At 42.7% G+C, this 14,806-nt stretch overlaps 1 protein-coding gene across 7 annotated transcripts in view; it reads left to right on the forward strand.

The window, feature by feature from the left end:
- The first annotated feature begins 9,293 nt into the window (after window positions 1–9,293).
- The window catches only part of Parp11 (poly(ADP-ribose) polymerase family member 11), a 34,014-nt gene continuing 28,501 nt past the window's right edge, over window positions 9,294–14,806 (forward strand). For 3 of the 7 annotated variants that reach the window (XM_050121979.1, XM_050121981.1, XM_050121977.1), the window contains exon 1: window positions 9,294–9,503. Coding sequence is in view for 1 of the 7 variants with exons in the window: in XM_050121977.1 (XP_049977934.1) it covers window positions 9,486–9,503 (18 nt within the window). In the remaining 6 variants the exon portion in view is untranslated. Of the gene's footprint in view, window positions 9,504–9,540; window positions 13,101–14,806 lie in introns of those variants that run through there. The other 4 variants (XM_050121983.1, XM_050121984.1, XM_050121982.1 and 1 more) reach the window with 3 other exon arrangements.

Below are 14,806 nucleotides of genomic sequence, written 5' to 3' on the forward strand. Positions count from 1 at the left end.
CTCTCCTGGGTACTCACAATGCTCTTTACCCTGACCTCTGTAATATACTTTTCACACCGTATTGAACTTGGCTTCTGCTCAGCTCCATCCCAAGGCTTTCTGACCCCTAGTAAGTAGCACAAAGGTAGGGTTTTGTTGCTGTTGTTTTGGTTTTTAACAGTTTACTGATCTAAGCAAGAGTGAGAAAGAGAACGACAGAGAGACAGAGTCTGGAAAATGGAAGGCACTCTCCAAATATTTGGAGAATGAAGAATGGAGGAGTAATTCAAATTAGACCATTGGCTGCGATTCCTCAGTGTTCCTGGCTGCGCTCTTAAGGAACAAGCTGAACTCACAGATCTGGAGTGACCTAGCGTGGGCAGGCCACCCTCCACCTGCTCTTTCCGTTACTCCAAAGCTGTCTTCCCCTCACCTCCTTCTCACGGGCTTTTCTAGAACTTCTCAGGCCTGCATTCGAGCCAGTGAGCTTTCTCATCTCCATATCAAAGCTTCTAGCACCCTTCCCTTTAAAAAACAAACAAACAAACAAACAAAACAAAAAAAGAAAATTGGTGACGGCCAAAACCTGAATGTGGCATTCCTGGAAGGAAAGCCCCAGCCAGGAATGCGGCAGCTCCAGGGTCTTTTCAGAAGGCTGTATCCTCTAATTAGGATGGCCGCACATCTCAGCTGCTGCTTTTGCCTGCTGCTGTGAGCTGCATGCTGATGCCCATCTTTGTGCTTGGATAATTTCCCCCAGCAGCTCAAGCTAATAGTCCCTGGTATTTTCAATAGAGCCCTTCCAGTGAGTGTGGGCGAGTTACTTAGCACTTCATCTTTTTAAAAGGTCGAATTTAATTCCTTGTCATGTTTCCTAATTAAAATTTGTGGGGATTGCATTTTGATGGTTTTAAAAGAGAATTCCTTCCCAGGAATGCTTATCTCAGCTTCTGCAAACGTTTCACCTGCTTCTTTCACCTCTTAATTCCTGTTGGGGTTGTTAACTGTCAGACTTCAACAGCAGGGCAGACTCTGGGGCCCGGGCCCATTGTTGGCTCTTTCTCAGACAGAGCTGGGTCTTTATATTCAATGGGTGCAAATGCGCTTTCTCCAGCACTCCCTCGCTCTCTTTTGGCCCCTCCTCTCTCCTTCTGAGCCTCCTTCCAGGCCCCTCTTCTCCTTTCTGACACAGGAGCTTGTCCCTCATGTCCTTTCCTAGTGCCCCTCAAATTCTTGCTGTGAATATGGCCTTTAAAAAGCAACCAGAGCGAGGAGGGAGACAGGAGTAGACAAGAATGTGATCAAAGTATGTTACAGGCGTATGGTAAATCGTTACAAAACCCAGTTAATATGTGGTATTGAAACTATAGTGTTAATATTGGAGAAACTAGACAGTTATATGGAGATCCTGTGCAGCATTCTCACTAATTTTCTCTTTAATTCTATTAAATCAAAAGTATCCTGCAATTCAACAGTAAGAATGCTCACTCTGGTGGAAGGCAAAAGGCTGGACTCTGTGACTTGGCTTATGAGACTACTTAGATCTTGAGACATAGAAAGAAGGGACTGAATGAAGGATGATAATGAAAGGACTGACAATTATGGCAATAACATTAAAATACTAGGTAATATTGCATTCTATATACAATACTACTACTTGCTTGGTTCTCTCTCTCTCTAAGATATATTTATTTATTATGTATAGTTTTCTGCCTGCATATATGCCTATATGCCAGAAGGCACCAGATCTCATTATAGTTGAGAGCCACCACCATGTGGTTGCTGGGAATTGAATTCAGGTCCTCTGGAAGAGCAACCAGTGCTCTTAACCTCTGAGCCATCTCCCCAGCTCTTGCCTGGTTCTCTTTTCTCCTTATTGGCTTAGGATACATTTATTCCCCACCCCTATAAATTCAGTTTGACCCTGCCTTCATTCATCGCTGCACCTGACTCTTTTCAGGTCCCCCAGTGGGGCCTCTCCTTGCCTCTGATCCCTCCTTTCCCATCCTGCACTTCTTCCTACACTCCCCCTGGTATTCAAAGATCTAAAAGTCTTCCAGTCACCCAGGAACCTCCGGGCTGAGTTTAGCTTGGCTTATGACATCTCCATCAGGGTCAAACACAAGAACATGAGAGACAAAATCAAATGTCTAGTCTTCCTTAGAACAGAGGTGCCTGTGATCAGCACACATGGTTGCCAGGGCTGTGGCTCTGGGCCCTAGCACAATGAAACAGAGAGGTGTTCCCCTGCAGGGTGCCGTGCTACCACAGAAGAAGGAAACTGCAGACACCACACAGAGAAGGGGGTTCCTGGAAAGGCCATGAGGTTGAGCCTCAGTGATTAGCAACCCCCACCCCAAGAATCTGTGGGAGGCAGTAATGAAGCTGCTCTTCACTGAATATTTTAGAAGGTCTAAGATTCATTTTATTCTTCAGTAAGAGTTAAATTATCATAACTTATGACTTCAAATACCCCCAATGAGCCTAGGCAAGCCAATTCAGTGAGATAGAAAGCCCCTTCTGAGTCCAAAGGGGTCAGCACGGCTGAAGCCAGTGGTTGGCAAGTAAGAATCTGTAGCAAAGGGAAACTAGAAGTACACACAGTTTTATATAAAATTTCCAGTTTCTAAAACCATATTTTTATCACATATAATTAACATCACCTATCCTGCGAAAGCCGACCAGCTACTAACTTGTGACCCAGGGACTAGATATTCATTTCTTCACAATTCTTCCCCATACTCGCTCCTTATCTTCTCAATCAAGAAGAAGAAAAAGTATCTCTGAACTTGGTGTAGCTGGTTTTGGTTTTCTTCCTGTTACTTGGGGATGGGACAGCATATTTTAGAGTGTGTTTATCCCACATACATCAACATCAGTCAAACTCCCTCCCAGCCCATCCCTCTACCAGTAGCCCTGGGAACACTAAGGTTTCAAGGAAGTGAAGTTTACCCCAACCCACAAAATACTAAGGACCTTGTCCTAACTTCCCTGGTTAACTTTTTTTTATAAAGACACACTACAGCTTTTTTTTAGGGGGGAGGGATTGGAGACAGAGTTTTCCCGTGTAGCTCTGGCTATCCTGGAACTCGATCTGTAGACCATGCTTGCCTCAAACTCACAGATCCACCTGCATCTGCCTCCCAAGAGCTGGGATTAAAGGCGTGCGCCACCACCATCCTGCTCCTACTCCGACATTTAAGAAGATGAATTCCAAAGTTGCTTCAGTTGCTACTGCTCACTTCTCAGGGCTAGAATCACCCTGGCATCACAGCTTGTGAAAGACAATCAGGCTCTCTTTATGTAGCTCAAGTTGACCTCAAACTCTCCATCCCCATGCCCCCATACCCAAGTGCTGAGATTACAGTCATGGGCATCACATCCAGTATTAATTATAATCCTAAACAAAGGATAAATTAAACTAAGAAAGTCTTACAAGACTGAAACACTAGGAGAAGTAGAATTTGTTTCGGAAATGTGAGGATGGACTAGAGGTGAACAAATCTGTTTATTCAAGTCATTCGTTGCACTGATGACCCAGACTGAAACAGATAAAACAATGAGATAAAAAAGTCATGGATAGCATTTAATATCTTTTCATGTAGTAAACTAGGGACAGAAGAAACTGATGTAGAAATGATTGTGTATTTAGAGTATTGAGTATCAGCTAGGGACCTGTTCTTATTTTATTACATTAAAGCTGAATGACTACTATCTATAATCTACATAATGACCATTATTTTATAATCTCTGGAAATTTTCTGAGGTTTTAGAATATTATCTTATTTGGAGATAATGTGTATAAAATATTATTACCTATAATATCATGCATAATGATACACAATAATGCATACTATTATGTATAAATAATGATATTACTTAAATAATATTTCACAGATTGACTGATAAGTTATAGAACTAATTGAACATTTTCAGGGCAGTACGACAGATGACAAATCCACAAAAATCAATAGCTTTCCTAATTTTTTTTCCTACAGCAAAAAAAAATTCCACTTGAAAAAAGTTATAAAATATCCAAGACAAACACATAAGAACTGTGCAAATTTCTATAAAAATATCTTAAATGTATTTAAAGATATCATAGAGCTAGGGACTAGAATTATATCTCAGTGGTGGGGTAGGTGTTTGGCATGTATGAGGGTCTAGGTTCAATATTTAGACCTTCCCTCAACACATAACATAAATACTGGAAGAAGTGTGTTCTGGATGAGAACTCATTATTTTGAAAAAAAAAATTGAAAAAGAAAATTCAAAGATGTTCTTTATGAAATAGCAAGTCCATGAGGAATCTCTGTATTATAATATCATGACATTGCATAGGAATAAGCAGATGGCTAGCAGACAGATAAGAATGCTCAGAAATATACGTATATGTATATACATGCAAATTTAACCTCATAGCAGCAAGTAGAGAACAGATGATGCTATGCAATAAATATTTGGACAACTGGTTAACCATTTGGCAACATTTTTTGTTAAGTTCTTATTAAGCACTTTCATGTCTAAGAATCAGTTCCAAAGTGGTTAAGGGATAAATGCCTGAATGAAACTAAAGAGCACAGTAACTTTTGGGAGCATGGAAATCTTGTGTCTATCACAGTAGATTATTTCAGATATGTGTATAACATGTAAACTATGGAACAACATCAGTCTACTTTAATGAAATAGAATCACACATATGGGAATGGAACAATACCATATTAAAATGTAAAGAACCACGTTCTAAATCTGTGAGTATTCTTTTACCTATTTTTGAAAATGTGTGAAGAAAAATCTTTTCTTTCACTACTTCTTTGCCTTTAAGAATATTTGGCTGTGTACAATAAAAGAACTTCTGGAGGCATCACAATCCCTGACTTCAAACTCTACTACAGAGCTACAGTACTGAAAACAGCCAGGCATACAGGTATTGGCATAAGAACAGACAGGAGGACCAATGGAACTGAATAGAAGACCTGGATATCAATCCACACATCTTCGAACACCTGATCTTTGACAAGGAAGCAAAAAATATCAAATGGAAAAAAGAAAGCATATTTCACAAGTGGTGCTGGCATAACTGGATATCAACATGTAGAAGAATGAAAATAGATCCATGTCAATTGCCATGCACAAAACTCAAGTCCAAATGGATCAAAGACCTCAACATAAACCGAACTACATTGAACCACACAGAAGAGAAAGTGGGACGTACACTTGAACACATTGGCACAGGGAACTACTTCCTAAATATAACTTCAGCAGCACAGACACTGAGAGAAACAATTAATAAATGGGACCTCCTGAAACTGAGAAGCTTCTGTAAAGCAAAGGACACGGTCAACAAGATGAAATGACAGCCTACAGAATGGGAAAAAATCTTCACTAACCTCACATCAGACAGAGGTCTGATCTCCAAAATATACAAAGAACTCAAGAAATTGGACACCAAAAGATCACATCATCCAATAAAAAAATGGAGTACAGACCTAAACAAAGAACTCTCAACAGAGGAAACTAAAATGGCTGAAAGACACTTAAGGAAATGCTCAACATCCTTAGTCATCAGAGAAATGCAAATCAAAACAACTCTGAGATTACATCTTACACCTGAAAGAATGACCAAGATCAAAAACACTGATGACAGCTTATGCTGGAGAGGTTGTGGGGTAAAGGGAACACTCCTGCATTGCTGGTGAGAATGCAAGCTGGTACAGCCCCTTCGGATGTCAGTGTGGCGATTTCTCAGAAAATTAGGAAACAACCTTCCTCAAGACCCAGTAATACCACTTTTGGGATATATTCAAAGGATGCTCAATCATGCCACAAGGACATGTGCTCAACTATGTTCATAATAGCTTTGTTTGTCATAGCCAGAACCTGAAAACAACCTAAATGCCCCTCGACCAAAGAATGGATAAGGAAAATGTGGTACATTTACACAATAAAGTACTACACAGCAGAAAAAAAATGACATCTTAAATTTTGCGAGAAAATTGATGGTGCTAGAAAACATCATTTTGAGTGAGGTAACCTAGACACAGAAAGACGATTATCACATGTACTCACTCATAGGTGGTTTTTAAACATAAAGCAAAGAAAGCCATCCTACAAACGACAATCCCAGAGAACTTAGACAATAATGAGGACACTAAGAAAGATTTATATAGATCTAATCTACATGGAAAGTAGAAAGCAGAAAAAGACAAGATCTCCTGAGTAAATTGGGAGCATGGGAACCTTGGGGGAGGGTTGAAGAGGAGAGGGGAGAGGCAGGGAGGGGAGTAGTGAAAATGTAGAGCTCAATAAATATCAATTAAAAAATGAAAAAAAATTCGGCTGTCCTTGAACACATTGGCACAGGAGACAACTTCCTGAATAAAACCCCAGTAGCACAGACACTGAGATAGACAATTAATAATGGGGACCTCTTGAAATTGAGAAGCTGCTGTAAGGCAAAGGACACGGTCAACAAGACAAAATAGCAGCCTACAGAATAAGAAAAGATCTTCACCAATCCCACATCTGACAGAGGTCTGATCTCCAAAATATATAAAGAACTCAAGAAACTAGACATTGGGGGATGGAGACATGGCTTAGAGGTTAAGAGCATTGGCTGCTTCTCCAGAGGTCTTGAGTTCAATTTCCAGCAACCACATGGTAGCTCAGAACCATCTATAATGGGATCTGATGCCCTCTTTGGGCATGCAGGTGTATATACAGATAGAGCACTCATCTATATAAAATACATAAATAAGTCTAAGAAACTAATCAAAAAACTAAATAATTGAATTAAAAAATGGGGTACAGATCTAAACAGAGAATTCTCAACAGAAGAATCTCAAGTGACTGAAGTAAACTTAAGGAATCCTTAGCAGGGAAATGCAAATCAAAACGATTCTGATATATCATCTTATACATTTCAGAATGGCCAAGATCAAAAACACTAATGACAGCCTATGCTGGAGAGGATGTGGAGCAGGAGGAACACTTCTCCACTGCTGGCAAACTTGTACAGTCAATTTAGAAATCAATATGACTGTTCCTGAGAAAACTGGGAATCAATTTATCTCAAGAACCAGCTATACCACTCTTGGGCATATACCCAAGGATGCTCAATCCTACCAAAAGGAAACTTGCTCGACTATCTTTATAGCAGCATTATTCATAATAGCCAGAACCTGGAAACAACCTAGGTGCCACTAAACTGAAGAATGGACAAAGAGAATGCGGTATATTTACATAATGGAGTACTACTCAGCTGTTCAAAGCAATGATATCAGAAAATTTGCAGGCAAATGGATGGAACTAGATAAGATCATCCTGAGTGAAGTAACCAAGACCCAGAAAGACAAACACTACTCACTCATAAGTGGTTATTAGCTGTTAAAGTAAAGGATCACCATGCTACAAATCCACAGTCCCGGAGGCCAGGCAACAAGGAGGACACAAGGAGAAACATGGATCTTCCTAGGAAGGAGAAATAGAAGAGATCTCCTGGGTAGACTGGGGACACATGGGGATGGGAACATGGAGGATCGGGCTGAGGGGTGAATGGAGAGGGAGAGTCATTAAAGAAATGACTTGATGGGGGGCATTTTGGGGTCAGGTAGAAACCTGATGCAAGGGGAAATGCCCGTGAATCTACAAGGATGACCCCAGCTAAGACTCATAGCAATAGTGAAATAGTCTGAACTGGCCATCTCCTGTAATCAGATTGGTAACTACCCCAAATGTCATTGGAGAGCCTGTGTCCAGTAACTGAGGAAAACAGAGGCAGAGATTCATAGCAATGAACTCGGATAAGCCAGGGGAGTCCTGTTGAGGAGGAAGGAGGAAGAAGTTAGAAGCCAGAAGTCAGGGTCATCACAAGGGAAAACACAAGCAACTGGCCTGCTTATGGGAGCTCATGGTCTGTGGACTATGGTCCAAAGGCAAGAGAGCCTGCATGGGACCAGCCTAGGCCTCTATGTATGTCTGACTTGTAGAACTCTGGTAGTGGGACCAAGGCCTGTTCCTCTTTGGCTGGCTTTTGGGACCCTGTTTCTAATGTTAGATTGCCTTGTCCAGCCTTAATACAAGCAGAAGAACTTAGTCCTACCTCAACTCGATATGCCATGCTTTGTTGGCACCCATGGGAGGCCTGTTTCTTTCTGAACACAGATGGAGAAGGGGTGGATTGGGGAGAGGGGGCAGAGGGGAGATGGGGGACTGGAATGGGAGGAGAGGGAAGGGGAAGCTGCAGTCTGGATGTAAAATAAATGAAAAAATTTAATCTATAAAAATGTAAGTAATTAGTCCCCCCCCCCCCAATGGCTTAGTTCTTTTCACCCACGCGATTTCAGTGTGAGTACCTATTTATGGTCCTAGCATTCAAGACACTCGAGGTAAATGTGCTTGGAGACCTCCCTTCTTGCCAGGCTGTCTATAATTTCATGTTATACCTTCCTATATTTCCAAATTACTTTTTGCTTTCTTTTCTCATTTCTAAAATTCATGAAGGCAGGGACAATATATAGGTTAGTGTGTGTAGTGGCATTTCAATTGTATTTTAATAAAGAAAGACTGCCTGAAAAACTGACAGTCCCACTGGTCAGCCTTACAGACCAGGTTATGGTGGTAACACACACCTTTAATCCCAGTAACCACAATGCCACACTAGTTGCCATAGAAAGCTGATGGTGCACGCCTTTAACCCCAGCCCTAGAGAGGAATATAAAACGGGAGGAAACAGCTCTCAAAACACAATCTCATTCTGAGATTCCATGAGGCAGGAATGCCATTTCAGTCTGAGATCGAGGTAAGAGCTGGTGGCTGGCTGTTTTGCTTTTCAGATCTTCAGGATGAACCGCAATTTCTCTCTCTCGGTTTTTATTAATCATGCTTCAAGTGCTCACTTCCAAGTCCAGCGACACCTAGCCAATACCTCACATTCCCCCTCCCCCTACATTGCAAACACAAAAGTACTTGATATAAGTAAAGCTTGCTACATCCTTTGGTAGAATTATCATGATGTACACTTCGTAAGAGAAGGAAACAAAGAGGCCTGAAGCTTGACACAAATGCCATTGGTTGAGCGGAGCTCCTCAGGCCTAGCATTGGGTCACTAGACTCATTAGAAGGTGATCTTAGTAAACGTCGACTCTACAGGGAGGAAATACAACCTGCCAAGCCTGAGGACATGATGGCGGAAGATGGCCAGATTGAAACTCCTTTACAACCCAGGTAAAAGCCCCCGCCCGCAACGACATGCGCGGAAGTTCCGAAAGGGCGGGGCGATCTCGTGTGGTGGGCGGGACCACCGCTGATTGGCTAGATCCAGGCGGAAGTCGGGAGGTTCGAGGGTCCGAAGACGCCAGCTTGTGACGGGGTGGGGGAGGAGGAAGGCTTCCGTAAAAGGTGCCTTTCGGTCCCTTCGCTCCCGGGGACCCTCGGAAAACGCCCCACCATACCGACCCCGCGGCTAACCCCTCCCTCAGGCTCTCTCCGCTTGATTTCGCACCGTTATGTGGGAAGCGAATCCGGTGAGTAGCCGGCGGGACGGGGCGGGCCCAGTGGGCGGGGTTGCCTGAGAGGTGCGGGAGGCGTTCCCGGGAACTCGCCCCCGCGCCGCCTTGGGCTCGGGGTTTGCGTTCCGGGTCGCGGGCGTCCTGGGTCTCGGGCCTCCTGCCGGCCGCGGTACCGTGGCTTTGAACGGTGGGAACGTTCCATGGCCACTTCCACATTTTTGCTTTTCATTTTCCGATTGTTGGTTTTACTTCCGGGGGCTTCTCCGTCTTGGCTTTTTCTTTTATTATTATTATTATTTTTGTATTTTGATTGCTATTTGGAATTACTGGCTTTCGAACCTGCTAATTTGTTTCGGCCCCGCACCCTCATTGCTGCTTCTCCTTTTTTTTTTTTTTTTTTTTTTTTTTTTTTTGGAGCTACAGAGGTTTCAGATCCTCTTTATGAACGGAGTCTCAGGGGATGACGTTCTAGGATGTTTTCTTTCCGTGGTTAGAACAATGATCCGGAATCCTTTGTTTGCCTTCAGTAGTTCCTATGTCTGCAGGCATTTTTATTTTTGCTACTTTGCCTTCATTCATTCATTCAAACTCCAGCACCACGCATAAGGATATGTTAAGAATATTCAGCTCTTGTTATGGGAATATAGTAGTGAGAAAACTGTACACTGACGTCAGAACTTCACAGTTGACTGGCAGAATCGCATTTCAAGAAATCTGTGGACTTCCTATGTGAAACTACCCCAGAGGCTGGGCTAACCAACCATTAAGTTGACTTTTAATACCTCCCACTGTCTATACTTGAAGTAGCCCTCTTCCTGATTCTGGAATGTATCTCCAGTTATGTCTATCAGAAAATTCCCTGATGTTTTAAAGTTTGTACCCAGTAGTAATGAGCCCATTGGTCGGGATTCGTGTGCATATGTGATTCCATCCCATCATGGCAGCCATCAGATGTTTTTGATTTGTACATTAGAATACTGTCATCAGTTTGGGTCAGAGGAAGGTACTTGTTTGAATATGATTTTAGCCAAACCTTTAGCATTGGGATAAAACTAGCTTATAGATGTTCATATACTCTTTTACGGTTAACTATTAACGTTTCTTTATTTTTATATCTGTATCCATTTCTTTACGTGCATATATAGATAAGGACTCGGTTTTTATTAGTAGCCCCTTTCTGTTGATTTCCCACAAATACCCATCACCAGTATGGTTCAAGGTCACATGCTATAAACCCTCTGAATTATCTCTTTGTGAACGTGAAATGTATATTCAGCTAGAGGACAGATCCTGTTGCGTAACAAATACTTGTTGAGTTCTTGACAGTGACTGGCTCAGTAATGCCCTCTGAGGCCTCTGCCTACCCTGTTCATCTTTCCTTCTGGGTCACACTTAAGTTTCCACTATTGGGCCAGTTATACTTTGGGGAGAATTACAAAGGATCTAGTGAATGACTCCTGTATTTGGTTTGTTATGTCATTATTTCTTTGTAATAAAAAAAAAGGTCCAGTTTTCTGTGGAATCATATGTAAGTCTTAAGTTTTGCCCAGCAAGTTGACTTTTGTCAATCATAATGAACATACAGCCTTGGGTTCTTTTTTTGGCCCCTCTGCCACTTACATGGCTGAGTGCTGTTGTGTTTTATTACCTGCTGGTACTGTTTTTGTTTGTTTGTTTTTGTTTTTGTTTTTTCCTTTTATTGTGAACACCTGAATGTTGTTAACAGGCACAGTGTTTTATTATATGTATATGGGTGTTTTGACTTCATGTATGTTTGTGCAACACATTCATGTAATGCCCCTAGAATTATTGGATCCCCTGGAACATGGAGTGCCCTGTGGGTGCTGGGAAACAAACCCGGGTCCTCTGGAAGAGCATCCAGTGTCTTAACCATGGAGCCATCTTTCCAGCCCCCACCACTTAGCTTTTATTTTATTTCATTTTTATTTTAAGTAAATTTTGCATTTATGGGTTCCACTGATACTCATGAGTTTCTTGAGACAGAAGCAGTATCTGCATAGCTTGTCTAGCTTTGCCAGGGAATAAAATTATCACCCTAAGCCATGCACATCTGGGAAGATTTAAAATTCAAGTAGAAGAAGAAAACAAACCCCCAACCACAGTGTACTTAAATATCAGTGCGGATAGCATTCACATTCTTGACGAATTCTTTCTGTAATGAGGGAAGGTTTTGTTAAATGATGGTGAACTGGTTTTGTCTAGTTTCCCCTTGTTTTGATGGTCTCCATGGCCTTAAAGGTGCAGCCTGTGACCTGAAAATGATACTCCTCTTCCTCCTATGGGAAAATGGCTGCTTTGTGAAAACTGTTTCCCAAATGTTCTGAGGCATCATGGAATAGTACTGCAGATTTTGCAGTATTTCCTGGGCCCTGGGGGGACAACCGAGAATGAATACCTAAGGAGAGATAAACAAGTGTTACCCTCTTTTATTCGTCTACTTTGAATACAACATAATGTCTGCATTGCTTTGTTTTGCCCTTCTGCCCAGGCAGGTCATGTTGACAGGGACAGCAATTCTGTGAGCTCTTGGTATCATAGGAAGAAGAAGGAGTCACTTACAAAAATGGCAGCCTAAAGGAAAAGTTAGAGGGTTGCTGTCGCTGCTTTGACACTGAACCTTGACTCTGTCCTTCCTTTCTCAGCTGTTTATCTGCGTCTTCTCTCTTTGATGGGAATGGAATAAATATTTCCCTGGAATTGTTAGTCAAGAGCAGGGTTCTGTCACATAGATAATGAGAGTGAGAGTTCTGTTTCTGTAAAGAGACACCCTGACCACGGCAACTCTTGGGAAGGAAAGCATGTAATTGGGGCTGACTTTACAGAAGTTTAGCCCATCCAGTCCATTGCGGGAAGTGTGGAGGTGCACAGGCAGACATATTACTGCAGAAGGAGAGTTCTAAATCCGGATGAGCAGGCAGCAGGAAGAGAGACACTGGGTCTGTCTTGAACATCTGAAACCTCAGAGTTCACTCCCATGACACACTTCCTCTAGCAAGGCCACACCTACTCCAACAAAACCACCACCTAGTAGTGCTCCTCAGAATGAGTGTGTTTTCATTCAGATTACTGCAAGAGTACACTGTTTATTACACTGGCAATGTCTTTATAGAAGCTGTTAAATTCTTCCAAAAGTCATTTCTGTTTATTGATTCATGTTGTCAGAATAATCTGAGTTGGCTCAGGGAGAGCAAACGGTTTTCCCAGAATGACGCCACAGTTGTCTTCAGAGCTAAGCCCTCCTTCTGTTCCATCTTGATCCCAGGACAGTGCTGGCTTTCAGATGTCAGTCCCTACTTTGTCTGCAGAGCCTCCTTTTCTCTGTCACTTTTTATTCTCAACTGCTTCTCACTTCCTTGGAACTGTGATTTTTGTCTCTCTCCTGTTAGTCTGCTTGAGAGAATGACCACATACTTGTCATTCTTAGCCATAGTCCATTCCTGCAGTCTGGCTTCTGTCAACACTGCTCTCCAGGAAGTCTCCAAGAATCTCTGAATCACCACATACAGTGGTACCCTAGGTACCTTAGGTTGATTCAGCAACTTGGATGCCAATTACAGATTTCCCTTCAAACCTTCCTTTTCATTGTTCCCGGTAAGTGTATCCTTGCTGATTTTCTTTTATTTCCCCTTTTTATTTTCATTTCATTTATTTTTTATTTATTGTGTGAATGCATGCACACACATACCATGGTACAATAAAATATCAGAGGAGTCATTTCTCTCCCCTGACCATGTATGTGACTTCTGGGGATTGAACTCAGATTGTCAGGCGTGGTGGCCTTTACTGACAGAGCCATCCTGCCCTTTTCTGAGATTTGTTTTCAGTTATAGTTCTGGGCTAAGCTGCATGCCCTCCTGAAACATCCCATCTTTGATTTTTTTTCCTTTAGCACATCCTTTTTGGCAAGCTCTGAGGCTATTCTGTGAACATACCTGCTTAGGGTCATCTTTAGTCTTGACCCCCTCTCGCTGCTTGTCCCTTTGATGGTACTAAATCCTTGGTCACTGATTCATTTCACCCAGCAAGTCCTCAGGAAGTGTTTCCTACTTACTAAGCATGGTTCTGACACTTGAAGAGAGGAGTGCAAACATGAACTGAGTCAGAGCCTGTCTGCCTCATGAGGTCACTCACTGGATGCAGTGTGACTTGTAAGAAGGTGGGATCTGAGGGTGACTGGCATGCTGGGAAGACCTGTTGAAGTAACTGACATGAGAAGACCAAAGCAGACAAAGTGGCCCAAGCCCATGAAATGGAGCGTGGATGTCAGATACTGAGACATGGAGGAAGTACTTCCAAGACTAAAGATGGAGGGGTTGTCCCAGTCACCTTTCTACTGCTGTGAAGAGATACCATGAACAAGGCAACTCTACAAAAGAAAGCAGTCGTTTGGGGGCTTGCTTACAGTTTCAGAGGTTTAGTTCATTTTTATCATGGTCGGGAATTTGGTGGCATATAAGCAGGTGATGGAGCAGTAGCTCAGATTTTACATCCTGAAATGTAGGTGGGTGGAGAGAGACCTGGAACAGGCTTTAGAAACCTCAAAACCCATCCCCCCCCCACCCCAGTGACACAGTTCTCACAACTCCAACAAGGCCATACTTCCTAATCTTTCTTAACCTTTTCAAACTCCTTGCTGACTAAGCATTCAAGATAGCATGGTCTGTCACAGTCTTAACACTGTATCAAACCCTGTGATACTGATACTCATGTTTCTAGAACATTTTTTTTAGTGATCTGTCTCATGATCATGAATAGGAAAGTGGTGTGTCTGCCCTAGGATTTAGCCTGATGTAATCAATCACCAGGGGCCTTCCAAGTTAAAGTTGGGAACAAGAAAGCACCAAAGCACCATTGTAATGGTAAAAGTAAAATGCTGTGGATCCCCAAGTGGTTGCAGTGGGCAGCAGGCCATGAGACCATGCCGCAAGTCCCCGAAGTGGTGGCAGGCAGCAGGTCCCGAGACCAGCTAGTCCCAGGCAGGGATGGCTCAGTTCCCCGAGTGGCTGCAGCAGACCACAAGTCCCAGGCAGAGAGCCACATGGTGGGTGAGAGACCTCAATTGGACAGCCAGTCCCACGAGGAGAGATAGACAGATGGGCACGCCATGAGACCATGCCACAGGTCTCCTGGGCAGGAAACCACATGGTGGGCAAGAGAAATGAGACATGGATAGGCATGCCATGCAGAGTGAGGTTGGATATTTATTTAGTGGGTTATAGAGGAGAATGGGGAGAAGGGGGGAAAGGAGAGAGAGAGAGAGAGAGAGAGAGAGAGAGAGAGAGAGAGAGACAGAAGGG

Source organism: Alexandromys fortis, unplaced genomic scaffold, assembly GCF_014885135.2.
Source record: "Alexandromys fortis isolate MF-2015 unplaced genomic scaffold, M_Fortis_MF-2015_v1.1 scaffold_208, whole genome shotgun sequence".
Classification (NCBI taxonomy): domain Eukaryota; kingdom Metazoa; phylum Chordata; class Mammalia; order Rodentia; family Cricetidae; genus Alexandromys; species Alexandromys fortis.